The sequence below is a fragment of the Microcebus murinus genome, chromosome 25 (assembly GCF_040939455.1).
Source record: "Microcebus murinus isolate Inina chromosome 25, M.murinus_Inina_mat1.0, whole genome shotgun sequence".
NCBI lineage: Eukaryota > Metazoa > Chordata > Mammalia > Primates > Cheirogaleidae > Microcebus > Microcebus murinus.
In genome coordinates, this window is record NC_134128.1 from 15,408,686 (window position 1) to 15,422,957 (window position 14,272).

Here is a 14,272-nt window from a genome sequence, read left to right on the forward strand (position 1 = left end):
TAAAAAAAAAAAAAATGTTTTTTTCCCACTCCAAACACCCAATCTTTCCTCCAAGAATCAACCCATAGCAGTTTTCTATATATTCCCCTACACACTTCCCATACATCTAAGCATATATAGCTCTATAAAACTTGGCCTTAAAACATAAATAAAAGTATACACTACACAATGTCATCCCTGGTGCTTATGCATGAACATCATATCTTTGCAATCATTCCATATCAGCATGTACAAAGTCATCTCATTCAGGATACAATACTTCCAAATATGTATCCGGCATAAATGCTGCAACTTATGTATAAACAATGTTAGCTTCCAAAAAGGCTCAACTGAGCATAAAAGGACCTTAGAAATAGGCCGAGCCTGTGGAACTACCACTGTTCTGATGGACAGGTGCCCACTTTAAGACTCTCACGGTGGCCGTCACTAACCCTAATCCAGAAAACTGTGTCTCTTTATCTGCACAGCAAACAGATCAGCTCTCTGGGCCCCAGCAGAGCATGGGCAGCTGGAGTCTGGACATGCTGGAACAAAATAGGATACCCTTGAAGAGGCAGAAGCTGGCAAGGCAGAGTGAGTCCCACCTAATCCTCATAATCTCCTGCAAAAGAACTTTCCTGAAGAGTCTAGAATTCCCATTACCGTCTGCTCATCTGTTCTGAAAGTGCCAGTCTGTCTCTGGGCACTCACCAATCCTTAATCTTCCATGACTGGTTCCCACTCAAAAATGTCATATTCTCTCTCTCTGTCTCTCTATCCAGCCCTGGGTGATTGAGCACTGGGAGACAGTGAATCACCGCCGAGAAGGCCCGGGGTGACTTTTCTGAATAAAAATATGCATAATTCAGTGGCCGGAGAACTATTCCTGGAAACAGAGGATGAACCACTCAGCTCTTTATAAGGGGCCTGTGTCAATTTGCTGTCAGCTGAGCAAGTTGTACTTCCAGGGAAGGCAGATATTTGGGCAAAGTGAATACTGTGACTATTATGGAGTTCTGGTGGCTCTTCCGAAAGTGAAAGGGACAGTCACTCAGCACTGAGTCCTTACACAAGATGCTAAAACTCAGGTATGTCTGGTGTATCCAAATAATTCTAACATGCATCTACAACTTAAGGTCACAATTCTGGTACAGTGGCATTAGTAATGGCTATTGTTAAACAACCTTTGGAAGACAAAGTGTAACTCTTTAGGAACCCTGGAAAAATATTTTTCACTTGCAGACCTTGTTAGAATTTCAGAGGGCAGCTACTTGGCTGTCATTTCTATCTGTAGTATCATTACATAGTAATCATTCTAGATAAATGTTTGCTTGTTTCATATAGTAAAAGGTTATCTATTTCAGGTTAACTTTATTCCTGGAGTTTATAGAGATCTTAACACTGAATAAATAAATACATTTGCAGAATGAATGAAAACATTTTGGCCCAACCTCCTCTGAATATATTCTCTTAGTTTTTTCTTTTCATTATAAGGATTACAAATAGGGATACATAATATATATTTACACAAGAAGCTGACCAATCACATCTTTACATACCATGGTTATAGTAACACTCAATTCATACAGTGATGTGACTTTTTAAAAATAAGCAAGAACTTAAACATATTTTAAAATAGCCTCATTATTTGGATGCCTTTAAGCAGTATTTAGACACATGAATCAATAATCTTCTACTACACTGTGGAGTGTCTTTTAAAAAATTAGCTACCTCCTTCAAGTGGCTTATAAGCTAAAATAGCTGCAGACTTTTCTTCCCAAGAACTTGCTGTAAGTCAGCAGGAAATACCCTGGCTGGGAATACTTCTGAGATACTCCCTTCTCTAGTGTCTGACCCAACAGTTTCTCTTCTTTCCCATCACACTGGACCCTACAGAGAGGCCACCAGATGTCACCAATCCCTCCCCAAAAAACCTCTGCCAACCCTAAGTTCTCCACTCTTCCAGAGAGAATGAAGGCTTCTCAAAATACTAAGATGTTGGAAAACACTTCCTGCTGCCACTAGGTCCCTACACACAGGCCCTCTGACCTCTCCCAAGCAGCATAAACTGGCAGATGGGCCCTGCAGCATGTGTATATATATCGGCGACGGCTGTGCACATACTCTCAAAGACATGAAATTCCCCATCCTTAATTTTTGGTCTTCCTTATGGCTTCATGTTTGTTTTAAACGCATTAAATGTCAAATTTGTATGCAATGCAACCTCATCCTTTTAGAGAGCAATTATGCATCCATTATGAGTGAAAATACTACGTGTAGCTACCCTGAAATGTTTTCAGTCTCATTTGCTTAGTCACCAGGGGTCTGAATGAATGGTTCTTGGAGGGGTGATGAAAAGAAAGGTGCGGTGTTGAATAAACATTTTTACTGATAGATTAGTTCGTTTGAGATGTTCTACACATACACACACGTATCTCTTGGGATTCCTAAATTCATTTACTTGATAATCATTTATTAGAACCTATTATGTACCAGGCATTGTGCTGGATCTCAAAGATGCAAGAATACTAAGATGGTGATCCTGTTTCCAAGAAGTTTATAGTTAGAAGAGACAGACTAAGCAAATAAGAGCAAAGAAATTATGTTAAAATCATATAAGGAGCACAGTGAAAGGAGACAGAAAGGACTAGCCTAATTCTTAGAGGGAAGGGAAGTTACAAATGGTACCACAGAACAACAGTAGTGTCAATTATTATCCAACCAGTCCATTTTGACAGTGAAAATGGTCACTGAACTTAATAAAATCATGTTTGAAATATTTATTTAAAGATGGATACATTGGTTTTTATCATATTGTTATTAAATAAAATTATTTTTATAAGCCTATTTTAAAAAATAAAATAATTTCCAAAAAAATAAAATAACTTATATCTGTATGTATTAGAACAAAAAATATGTTTTAACTTCTTTCTGTTGATTACCTAAATATCAGAAAATAGGCCAGACACGGTGGCTCACGCATGTAATCCTAGCACTCTGGGAGGCTGAGGCGGGTTAACTGCTCGAGGTCAGGAGTTCAAAACCAGCCTGAACGAGACCCCTTCTCTACTATAAATAGAAAGAAATTAATTGACCAACTAAAAATATTTATACAAAAATTAGCCAGGCATGGTGGCGCATGCCTGTAGTCCCAGCTACTCGGGAGGTTGAGGCAGGAAGATTGCTTGAGCCCAGGAGTTTGAGGTTGCTGTGAGGTAGGCTGATGCCACGGCACTCACTCTAGCCTGGGCAACAAAGTGAGACTCTGTCTCAAAAATAAATAAATAAATATCAGAATATAACTTAAGCAGAATAATTAGTCTTGGTACATACATGTTTAAATCAATTTTTCAATTTGTATGATTCTAAGTCTGTATCTGAAGAATTCATTTTTTCCAATGTAGATTAGTTATTATTTTTATTTTTTTCATAAAATAGCCTGCAATCTTCTTCTAAGTTGCATTTTATGATTACTACATTTTAAATTGTGCACACTTCCAATTAATCATTCCCTTATTAATCATAATATTTTTAACTTGGAAAATAGTCTGTCTATAAGTGCTGTAATCCCTAGTAAGTTCACTGCAAATCCTGCTAAATGAATAAATTTTAATTTGTAAATTTTTAATCAAACTATGTAAGTAGTTCAGCCCAAATATTTTTTTACTGTTATCATTATTTTGCTACTTTTCTTTGACACATACTACCTTTCTTAGATAAACACATTGAAAAGATAAACCTTGTCAAATAAACTGTCCCTATTAATGATTTTTTAATGTTTCTGCAAACTTGGAAGCTGCAAGATAATCAGCCTTCTCAATATCTTCCCATTGCTGTACAGAGACAAAATTATTGAATTAAAAATAGGAGCTCCACCAAGATACTCTCTGCAGATCAAATTATTCCAAAGCACAATTACAGAACTTCAAAACTAATTCTTACACACCATTTGAGTTCTCATCATTTAATTTGTTCAGTTTCTTTCTTTCTTTTGTAGGGATGTGTTTCAAGTTTTGTTTTCTTTCTTTTTTTTTTTTTTTTTTTTTTTTTTTGAGACAGAGTCTCGCTTTGTTGCCCAGGCTAGAGTGAGTGCCGTGGTGTCAGCCTAGCTCACAGCAACCTCAAACTCCTGGACTCAAGCGATCCTCCTGCCTCAATCTCCCGAGTAGCTGGGACTACAGGCATGCGCCACCATGCCCGGCTAATTTTTTATATATATATTTTAGTTGGCCAATTAATTTCTTTCCATTTATAGTAGAGACAGGGTCTCGCTCTTGCTCAGGCTGGTTTCGAACTCCTGAACTTGAGCAATCCACCCGCCTCGGCCTCCCAGAGAGCTGGGACTACAGGCGTGAGCCACCACGCCTGGCCCCAAAGTTTTGTTTTCAATGATTGCTATTTGCTACAAACTTCAAAAGCTACTGTTGTGGGCACTTAATTGGTTGAATACTTTGATTAAAGATTCCCACCTGTTTTTTAACCAATGTACTAAAATACGGGGGATTCGTTTACAAAGAAGTTTGATAGCATTTTAATGCACTTAAACTGAACTTGCAACATACTCCGTTCAAAGGCTATGGAACAGATAGCTTAGGAAGAGCAATCAGTATCTGGGATACATGGAATACAAAAGAACAGAAGAATCCAACCAGAATCACAGCAAAGGAGAGGGAAGTGGTGCTGAGGGCTGGGCTGGATTGGAGACCACTTAATCCTCAGCATCTCTACCCAGCCGCCCATGTGGTTCCCTCCACGGGGCGCAGCAGCCCCGATGCAGGGGCAGAGGATGCAGACACGTGAGCTGATGCTGGGTGTTGCATCTGCAGAGAGGATGCATCAGGCAAGGAAGGAAAGATGCTGGCAGGAGAGTGAGCAGGAGGATGATGGAAGGGGTCAGGTTGGATAGGGAAGCCCAGGAGCTGGGGAGAGGCACTAGGGGTTCTCAGTGATGTCAAAGGACAGGCATGGGAATAACAAATTGAGGGGCCATTGTCCACTAGGCTGAAGGCAGACATGGAGTGGAGGGGGGCCTAAGATTACAGAGCTGCGGCAACTCCAGGAAACACATTCTAGAAAGCGGCTAGGGGACTGTATTACTCAATCACAGAGCTGCAGGAGGGGAGCTGGTCGGGGAACACGCAGGTTATTATGTGGATGGTCCTCATGGACGATGGTCACTGTGGTCGCAGGAGCTGGGCACAGTGGTAGCAATCTGTGAGTCATTCACCAAAGCCTTCGATGTATGAAAGAGAGTGGCCAGAGGTCAGGGGCTGGCAGAAACAAGAAAGGCTGGCCAGAAGCAGAGCATGAGAGCCTGAGCCACCGAGCAGCAAGGACTTTTTATATCAAGACGTAAAATTAATCATCTGGATATGACAAAGGGAGATCTAGCAAAATTCTCAATGCCTGCTTCCAAACTGGAACCAGAGAGCCTCTTCATAGTCCCAGCCACCCCCCCTTTCCTCGTGGGAAATGTCAAATTTCATACATGCATTGGGGCTGCAACGCCAACAGCATCACCAGCACACATATTCATGAAGCACCGCAGATTCCAAGGGATGAGACATGGTTTTAGAAATATCATCTCAGGAAACAGAAAGACTTCACTGGCAAACATAGAAAACCCAACTGGATTTCTAGCATCTGTACTTGTTTTGTGGAGATTTTACACTGAGAAAATGGGAACAGCAAAAGAAACAGGAGAACATGGAATTTTAGACCCCAGACTTTAGGCTTGCTTAAAACAAACAACAATTAAAAACCCCTCTACTTTATGGATACACCCAGAGACACAGGTGCTGAGCTGTCAGATCTCAACAAAGGCAGATAGAAGCCTGGAATCTACGGATCCCAACTCCCATCCAATGCTCTTTCCATTTTACAACTTTCCTAAATTACTCTCCTACACAAACTCTGTGAGATCACCCCCCAATCTCCTTCAAGATGCCTGACAAAATCTCCCAAATGTGAACGAGAGGAAGTTTGCACCTATAGCCTCCCCTGTCCCCATGAAATAATCTCTGGAAAAAAACACTTAGATTTCCATGATTCCCAAAGAAGGGGCAGTCACTATCTCAAGAGGCCGGAAGGTGTGGCTGGATTAGAGTATCCCCAAGGTCACCTTGGGCTGAGTTCCTGTTTCAATGGTCCCTGCAAGCCAGGATACAATCACTGTACATGCATCACAGCGTGAGTAAACTCCAGTGTCCCAGGGCTCCTTCCTCAGACCCCTGCTCTGCTATGCCCACCCCTCTTGGATGGTCAGTGACCTAGCTCCACCTGTGGTGGCCCTGCCACTCCCCTTGGGTCAGACTGGAACATTCTTGAGGACAGACCATATGTGAGGCCACCAGATAAGTGTTAATAAACTTAAAAGGACTGAATTCATACAAAGAATCTTCTCCGATCACAATAAAAGGAAACCAGAAATCAACAACCAAAGGAAAACTGAACAATTCACAAATACATAGAAATCAAACAACACACCCTTAGACGACCATTGGGTCAAAGATGACATCACAAGGGAAATTAGAAAATATCTTGAGACAGATGAAAATGAAAACACGACATACCAAAATTTATGGGGTGCAACCAAAACAGTGCTAAGAGGGAAAGTCATAGCTATAAATACTTACATTAAAAAAGAAGAAAGATGTCTCAAAAAACATGACTATATTAGCAATTTCATATAGCTGAAGCTAGTAAGATTAGTTCATGAGTATACTAGATCTCAGCTTTTCTTTTTTTCCTCAATTTTCTAAACTCTCCAAAACTTTAATATCTTACTAGGTTTTCCAGTGGCAGAAAAAATAAATAACAAAATATATTTAATAATGAAACTGGAGGGTAACAAAGAAGCAAGGGTGGCAGCCAGAAGCATTGCGTCTCCAAGATGTCACATGGTCCCCCATCCCAGCCAGACTGAAGCCCCACAGGACAAAACCCCTCATAGATTAAATCCCTCACAGACCAAACCCCTGCAGACTTAACTCCTTGCAGACTGAGCTCCTTCCTCACAGATTAGACTCTTCCTTCCACCCGGGGCTCCTTCATGCCTCTCTCTGGACCAGCCCTTCTGCCTGGAGCCCAGCCAGCCCCCCCACGGCAGCACATCCATCGGGCTAACTCCTCAGCATCCTCCATTTAAGGGTATCTCTTCTGCACAACCCTTGGAGAAAGCCATCATTGCAGGTCACCATCTCACCTCTACAAAGAGAACTACTAAAGAACATTCACTCCGATAGCTTCTTTCCCACCCCTCCAATACTGAAGAGAAGCCCAAGGCCCATTTGGCTCTCAATTCATATCTGCTGCAAACAAAATGAGATTTTTGGTGATTTATATATGTAAATATATTAAGGTGTCACTTTCAGAAACACTTTTTTTCTTCATGATTATGCTTGGCTACTTACAGAAGGCTTTTCTATTGGGAGCAATAATTTATGTTCTAATTAAAACTGTTGCTGGGAACACAGTGCATGATTTATGAATACAATATCCACAAGACAGCTCACAGTGGCGACCCCCACAAACAGGAAATGGTTCAAACAGCTTCATGCACAAGCCAACAGTGTAGATAAACCATATTTTCTCCTGGAAGCTGCATACAATTTTTCATGTCTTAGGCTACTCGGGAACCAAATTAATATTCTTTGCAGAGTATGTGTTTACTCCACGGTTTTTCAAGCTCAGCAGGTAACCAGCTCTACATATCTTAATGCTAATCATGGAATGAAAGAAATATTAGAGATACCTATATGTCATATGGAATAAGTACAACGCAATAAATTACAACACTGGTAAAATGCACTCATCCATTCATTCATTAATTTAAAAAATTATTTAAGAAAGAAACATGGGAACTGCTGTGAATGGAATAAGATTGTTCTAGTGCTTTCCTGTGATATTACTGAGCAAGCTTTTTTCCTACTCAAATCCACTACAAAATACAGGGTATTTTCTAGTTAGCTTTTAAAATACTTACTGAATCATAACTAATAGAGTTTTCTAGGTAAACTGAGCTACTCACATTAATGGCACTGAAAAGATATTTTTCCTAGAAAATGTTATCATTGTCAAGTGCAGACATTGGGGTGCTCGCTGGCTTGGGTAAAGGACCCCACCTCTCTGCTCAGGTTCTTCATGTAAAATTGGGATGACAGTAGCTCCTCAGTTTGTTGTAAGGATTCCATGAGTAAATAAATATGTGTGAGCCATTATTCCTTTTCCAGGTGATCATATTAATTAAACATATATTTAGTAAGTGCCTACCATAACGCACAAGCACTGTTGTAACAGACAACAAAGCAGAGGTAACTTATCAGACGGTGACAAGTGCTAGGAGAGTAATGAAGGCTGGAAAGGGGACAGGGAAGGACCGTGAATGGTGGTGGCGAGAGTTGCTATTTTATACAGGGGGGTCTGGGGGGATTATCTCGATGAAAAGGTGACACCTGGCAGAAATTCTAGTGTTTCCTTTATTCCATGATAGCATGAGGATGAAGTGTTCCAGCCAGAGAGGACAGCAGGCACAAAGCTCGGTGGCGCAGGCTTGGCAGGGTGCAGTGAGGACACCAGCCTGGCTGCAGCTGAATGAAAGAGGGAACAAGCTGTGGACAGAAGATCAGAGAGGTTACCGGGGGCCAGGATACAGGGAGCCCTGGTGGCCACAATAAGGACTTTGTCATTGACACTAAGATGAGAAGCCAACGGGAGTTTTTCAACAAAGGCATGACCAGGTCTGGCTAACACACTGAGAACGGACAGTGCAGTTGGGCAGGCTTGGGGGAAGAAGCATAAGTTTTGTATAAGAAGGTAGCTTGGCCCACGGTGGTGGCTGCAGAGATGATGAGAAGTGGTTGGATTCATTGTTAAGTTTTGAAGTTGGTGACCACAGGATGGGCTTACTGGGCGTCAGAGAACAAGATGATGAGCTAAGGATGACTCTGGGTTTTTGGCCCAAGCCACTGGAAGAATGGGGTTGCCATTTGCTAAGATGAGACAGACAGCAGGAGAAGCAGATTTCGTGGGAAATTCGAGAGTTTTTGGATCTGATGAGTGAGCGATGCTTATTACACAGCCAAGTGGAACTGCTGGGCAGACAGTTGGATGTACAAGCCCGGAGCTCGGCAGAGGGGCTGGGGACATAAATTGAGACGTCACCCACATATGGAAATTTAGGTCTTGTTGAAAATGTGATATATTTCAATAGGAATAACATCTATTTCTCGTTCAAAGAGTATTTCTGCTGTACCCTCTGAATTGTATCAGCCTGAAGCTTATTTTTACTTCCTAAGTTGTTACAGAGGTAAAAAGGGAGGTTGAGGCAGCGTCCTTTCTCATCTCCCAAGGCACAGGCTCTACTCCACACGCAAAGTCAGATGGGAAAGAAACTCTGAACAAACTGACTTTTCATCTACAACATCTCGATGTCACACCGACCTCCTACCGTCTGAAGAAGAATGTTCCCAAAAGCAGCATTCTGAAAAAAAGGTATTTGTCCAAAACTCAAATAAAATTTAATTCTAGACCTCTGTACACAATCAAGTCTCTCTTGCGGCAGCAGCAAAGGAACAAATCTGCTACAACACTCAGCACTGAAATAGCAATTAGAAAAGTAACAAAATTAAGGTGCTGAGTATCCCCTATTATATGTGAGCGCCCAGCATGATGTTTCCTAGGAAACCAAAAACCTCCCAGGCACAAATACTGTAAGATACAGTCCCCCACGACGTCGTGTTTTAGATCTTCCCCACGTATCACATTTAGAAATCAAGGACCTCCTAAGCTCTTCGAACAAATAAAAACAAACAAAGCAAAACAAAACATCCACTTTCTACTTTTCCACTGACCCAGAGAATAGATATGGCAAGGTCTTAGGAACAAACACTATAGAGCCTTGCTAAACAAAAGCAAAAATACAACAAAAAATAATATGGCCCACAAAATCCTCCAACCAAACCAAAGACTTTCCTAGTAGTATTATATTCTGATACATCAAACATTTTCTGTAATTGCTTTTTTCTTTTCCTTTCTTTTTTTGCCATTGCCTTTAAAAAAAAAATCTCACTAATTTAGATAAGGAATGAAGGCAAAGAAAGAATAAAGAGAGAGGCTAATTTGAATTTTCAACGTATCCGACATTAAATATTTTAAAGACATAATTATGACATTAAAATATACTTAATATTTAGGACTAAACTATTAAAGTTTTACCAAATATAATTCTTTTAGGGATCAACTACATGGGTGAATCTCCCAATAATTATGAGTGAAATAAGCCACACACAGAAGTGAACTTACTAACTGAGCCCATTTATATAATATTTTAGAAAATGCAAAATAATCTCCAGTGAGTGAAAGTAGATCACTGGTTGACTGGGGTCATAGGTGAAGGGCAGAGGACTCTAAAGGGTCACAAGGACTCTTTGGGGCTCATGGAAATTTCCATGTCCTGATCGTGGTGGTGGCTTTCTGAGTAGGATTACCTGACATTCATCACTGAATTGTCTAGTTTAAATGGATACAGTGAATTGTACATAACTTATACCTCAATAAAGCTGATTTTTAAAAAAATAATGAGAACTTATGAAAAAAGAATCAATACAATGTAACATTTTAAATTAGCATATCTAATTTTGGTGTAAACAGAGTTTCTAAACTGCTTGTTAGTGCATGTACATAGTTTTTTCTTTAGCTACTTTAAACATTCATTGCCTCTAGACTGGATTTTGTGATTAATTTGCCAGACAAACCTCATCCCGGGTCCCCCAAACGTTAACGCCACCCTAATTCCTCTCTGAATTAATAAAAATTCTCAATGAGTGTGGTCCATATTAATGAGGCTTTTTCTCTAACTGCAAAAGAGGGAGGAAGTCCTTCATAGCAAAGCTCAGGGTTGGCGTGGGGGACAGCTGTGACAACCATATGACTTCCAAGCTTTGTTCTAAGGTTGGTTCTGTTTCAGACATTTTTATGTTCTCATGCCAATGCCTTTTTACATAAACTTCTGCCGATAAGCATACAACTGAATTGCTCAGAAAGGCAAGATTTAAATCCACTTGAAATTTATCTCATAAAAATGAAAGACTAGCTGTAGAGACACACTGATGAAATGACATAGATGTCCACACTCTGAAGCCAGCATGCATTGAAGACCTACTATTTGTGATGGACTGTTTTCCAAACATTCTCCTTATTCAATACTCACCATAGTCCTCCACTATAAACATTATTATTATTCCTCTTTTTTTTCATGATGGAAACCAATATTCAGAGAGGCTCAGTAATTTGCCCAAATTCACCCAGCTACTAAGAGGTAGAAATGAGACTTAAATATTTGGGGTACATTAACTGATATTTGGTTATAGTTCCATAAACTCAAAACTTCAGCAAGTAGATACATACGGCTTTGGATTCAAAGCATTAGTATTTTTTGCATTACTAATGAAAATGCATGCATTTAATAAGTACATGGCTAATGTTTTGTGGGGCTTTTGCTTGTCCCCAAAATGTCATATTCTTTCCATTAGGCAATAACATTTGATAAAATGATTCACCTGCACTTTTTAAGAGTAGACTTTTTATAAAATAAAGTTACATGAGCTTCTAGGGAATGTCTTCAAATTTGGGGAGAACTAATGCTCTCTAGGAAAATCCAGAAATGTGGTGAATTGTAAAACAGAAGACCAAGGAACCAGAAAAGATGGCACTTAGGTAACAGGAGAGTTAATTTGGAACCAAGCAGTTCAAACACTTCTTTGACTTATAATCAGTCTCATGGCTGACTATAACATACAGATTTCTTAACTATTGCTCAGCACCTACAACTGCCATTTGACAGAGAAAAATCATACATGTGCTTCCAGTGTGGACGCTGTTAAAATATTGATAGAAAAATGCCATAACCTACTAAAATATTTTTTAAATAACAGAAGATTGAATACATGCAATGGTGAATATTTATTTGCATTATGACGTGATCACAAGTTAATGTGTCATTTCAACATCCCCATAAGGAAAAGAAGAATACATGGAAAATAAATTGTTAGCCAAACCCTCAATTCTTCGACATACCCTTGGCTATTCAAAATCTGAAAATCATTAATAAATCATGAAATTAAGTATACATTCTGATCTTCATCAAAAATTCTCTTCCATCATTAAGCTTAATACTGTATATGGTGCTCCAGAATTTATTTATTCTGGTAATAGTTACGGTGTTAACACTCTGATGTAGTTTCTATTAGTTTTTTTTGTTTTTTTTTTTTTTTTTTTTGAGACAGAGTCTCACTCTGTTGCCTGGGCTAGAATACCATGGCATCAGCCTAGCTCACAGCAACCTCAAGCTCCTAGGCTCAAGTGATCCTCCTGCTTCAGCCTCCCGAGTAGCTGAGACTACAGGCATGCACCACCATGCCCAGCTAATTTTTTCTATATATTTTTACTTGGCCAATAATTTCTTTCTATCTTTTAGTAGAGACAGGGTCTCGCTCTTACTCAGGCTAGTTTTGAACTCCTGACTTTGAGCAATCCGCCCACCTCGGCCTCCTAGAGTGCTAGGATTACAGGCATGAGCCACCGCACCCGGCCGTCTATTAGTTAATTCTAATAAATGTACTCACAGGAGACACCTAGGAATTATATCACTTACAGTACAGCGTTTATGTGAGTGGAGAAGCTAATTTCATCTTAAATTTTTAAAAACACATGTTCAAGTGTAGTCTCTATGTGAACATTTGGCTTTCTTATTTCTTCCCTCTTTTGGTAATCTCCAGTGTTAATGGAAGGCAGAAATAACCTAATGGGGGTGATCATGTCATGCTGCGATCCCAGTGGTACTTCTACGCCTGGTGAGAATTCCCAGTGCCATCGCATGTACATTACCTGCCCCAGTTAGAGTACAAGGGAGGGGACGGAGCACACAGCCACCATCTGCTTCCCTCCCCCGGCATCCCTGGAAAGGCAGACAAGGGTGGGAGTTTCTTCTAGAGACAGGAGCAAAGTGTACTTCACACAATGAGCCCACTGAAGTGTCTTCAGGCAGCAGCTTTGGACCTGGCATATGAGAAAGCTATACAGACAGCCCGAGGTAGCAGCGTCCGACCCACTGTCAGGGCTCTCGGTTTTCAGGCTAGCCCAGAGGTTGCAGACAAGCAAGGCCTGTGCAACTCCCTGTCCTGAGACAGATGCAGGCTTCTCCAATGTTCCAGGGGTCTCAACACTCCTTATGTCTCACTCGGCCTGCTTCGTTCATTTATTTTCCTGCCTGGTCCCTTTAGGCAATGGAGTTTGCACCCCGGTCTGTACTTATCAAACAAACAAGGTACTCACAGTTGCATGACCAAGTACAAGTGATTTGGGCTCTCGTAGATGTCTTCCAGGGCAACGATGTTTTCATGCTTAATCCTAAAAGGAAAGAAAAAAAGCATACATACAATGGTAAGTACTATTCGACATGCAAACTTTCAAAAACAGATGTCTCTATAGCAAAAAGTTACAAGCCAGAATCCAAATTCTTTAACAAAACATTGAAGACTCTTCATAATCCTGTCCCCAAACTTTTTCCAGACCTGTTTCCACATTCCCTCTTGTTACCGTCCTAATATTATCTTGCAAGACCCAACTCAAATGACTGAGCCCCATGGCAGGATTTCAATGTTCCCTCTTCTGCTGTCCCACGATGGCCATGGCAGACTGGCCTGAACAGTCAAGTGTACACACATTCATCCCCCGTACCAGGCCGTATGTTCCAGGAAATAGTCTCACTGTCATGTTCATGGGTACAGTGTAAGCAAAAAACCCAGCCTGACTCCCTCATTGGGGTTCACATCTCTGCCACCACCAAATGTCAAATGAGTTATCCAAGCAGACTAGACCAGTGCTACTCAAAATACGGTTCTCAACCGGGCAGCACCAGCGTCTCCAGGGAGCGGGGTAGAAATGCAGGTTCCCAGGCCTCGCCACTGTCATGCAGTGTCACAGGCGCTGAGGATTGGGCACAGGTGTCTGCATTTTAACAAGATCCTCCGATGACCTGTAGGCACAAATGTAGAGCTTGCGAAAACTGCTATATTAGATCAGAGCTTCTCAAACTTCGTGCAAATGGATCACCCAGGGGTCTGGCTACAAGGCAGGCTCTGATTTAGGGGCTGGGGTGGGGCCTGGGAGGCCGCATTCCTAACCAGCTCCCGGGAGAGATGCTGTTACTTCCAGTCCATGGACCACACTCTGAACAGCAGTGCCCTAAATAAACAACCAAGGGAGAAAAAAACAGCCAGATTCTACCCCCTAG

General features: G+C 40.9%; 1 protein-coding gene across 4 annotated transcripts in view; it reads right to left on the reverse strand.

The window, feature by feature from the left end:
* CAMK1D (calcium/calmodulin dependent protein kinase ID) overlaps positions 1-14,272 on the reverse strand; it is a 294,151-nt gene that overhangs the window by 90,582 nt on the left and 189,297 nt on the right. For all 4 annotated transcript variants that reach the window (XM_012765698.3, XM_075997484.1, XM_012765700.3 and 1 more), the window contains exon 3: positions 13,312-13,386. In XM_012765698.3, coding sequence (XP_012621152.1) covers positions 13,312-13,386 — 75 coding nt within the window. The remainder of the gene's footprint in view (positions 1-13,311; positions 13,387-14,272) is intronic.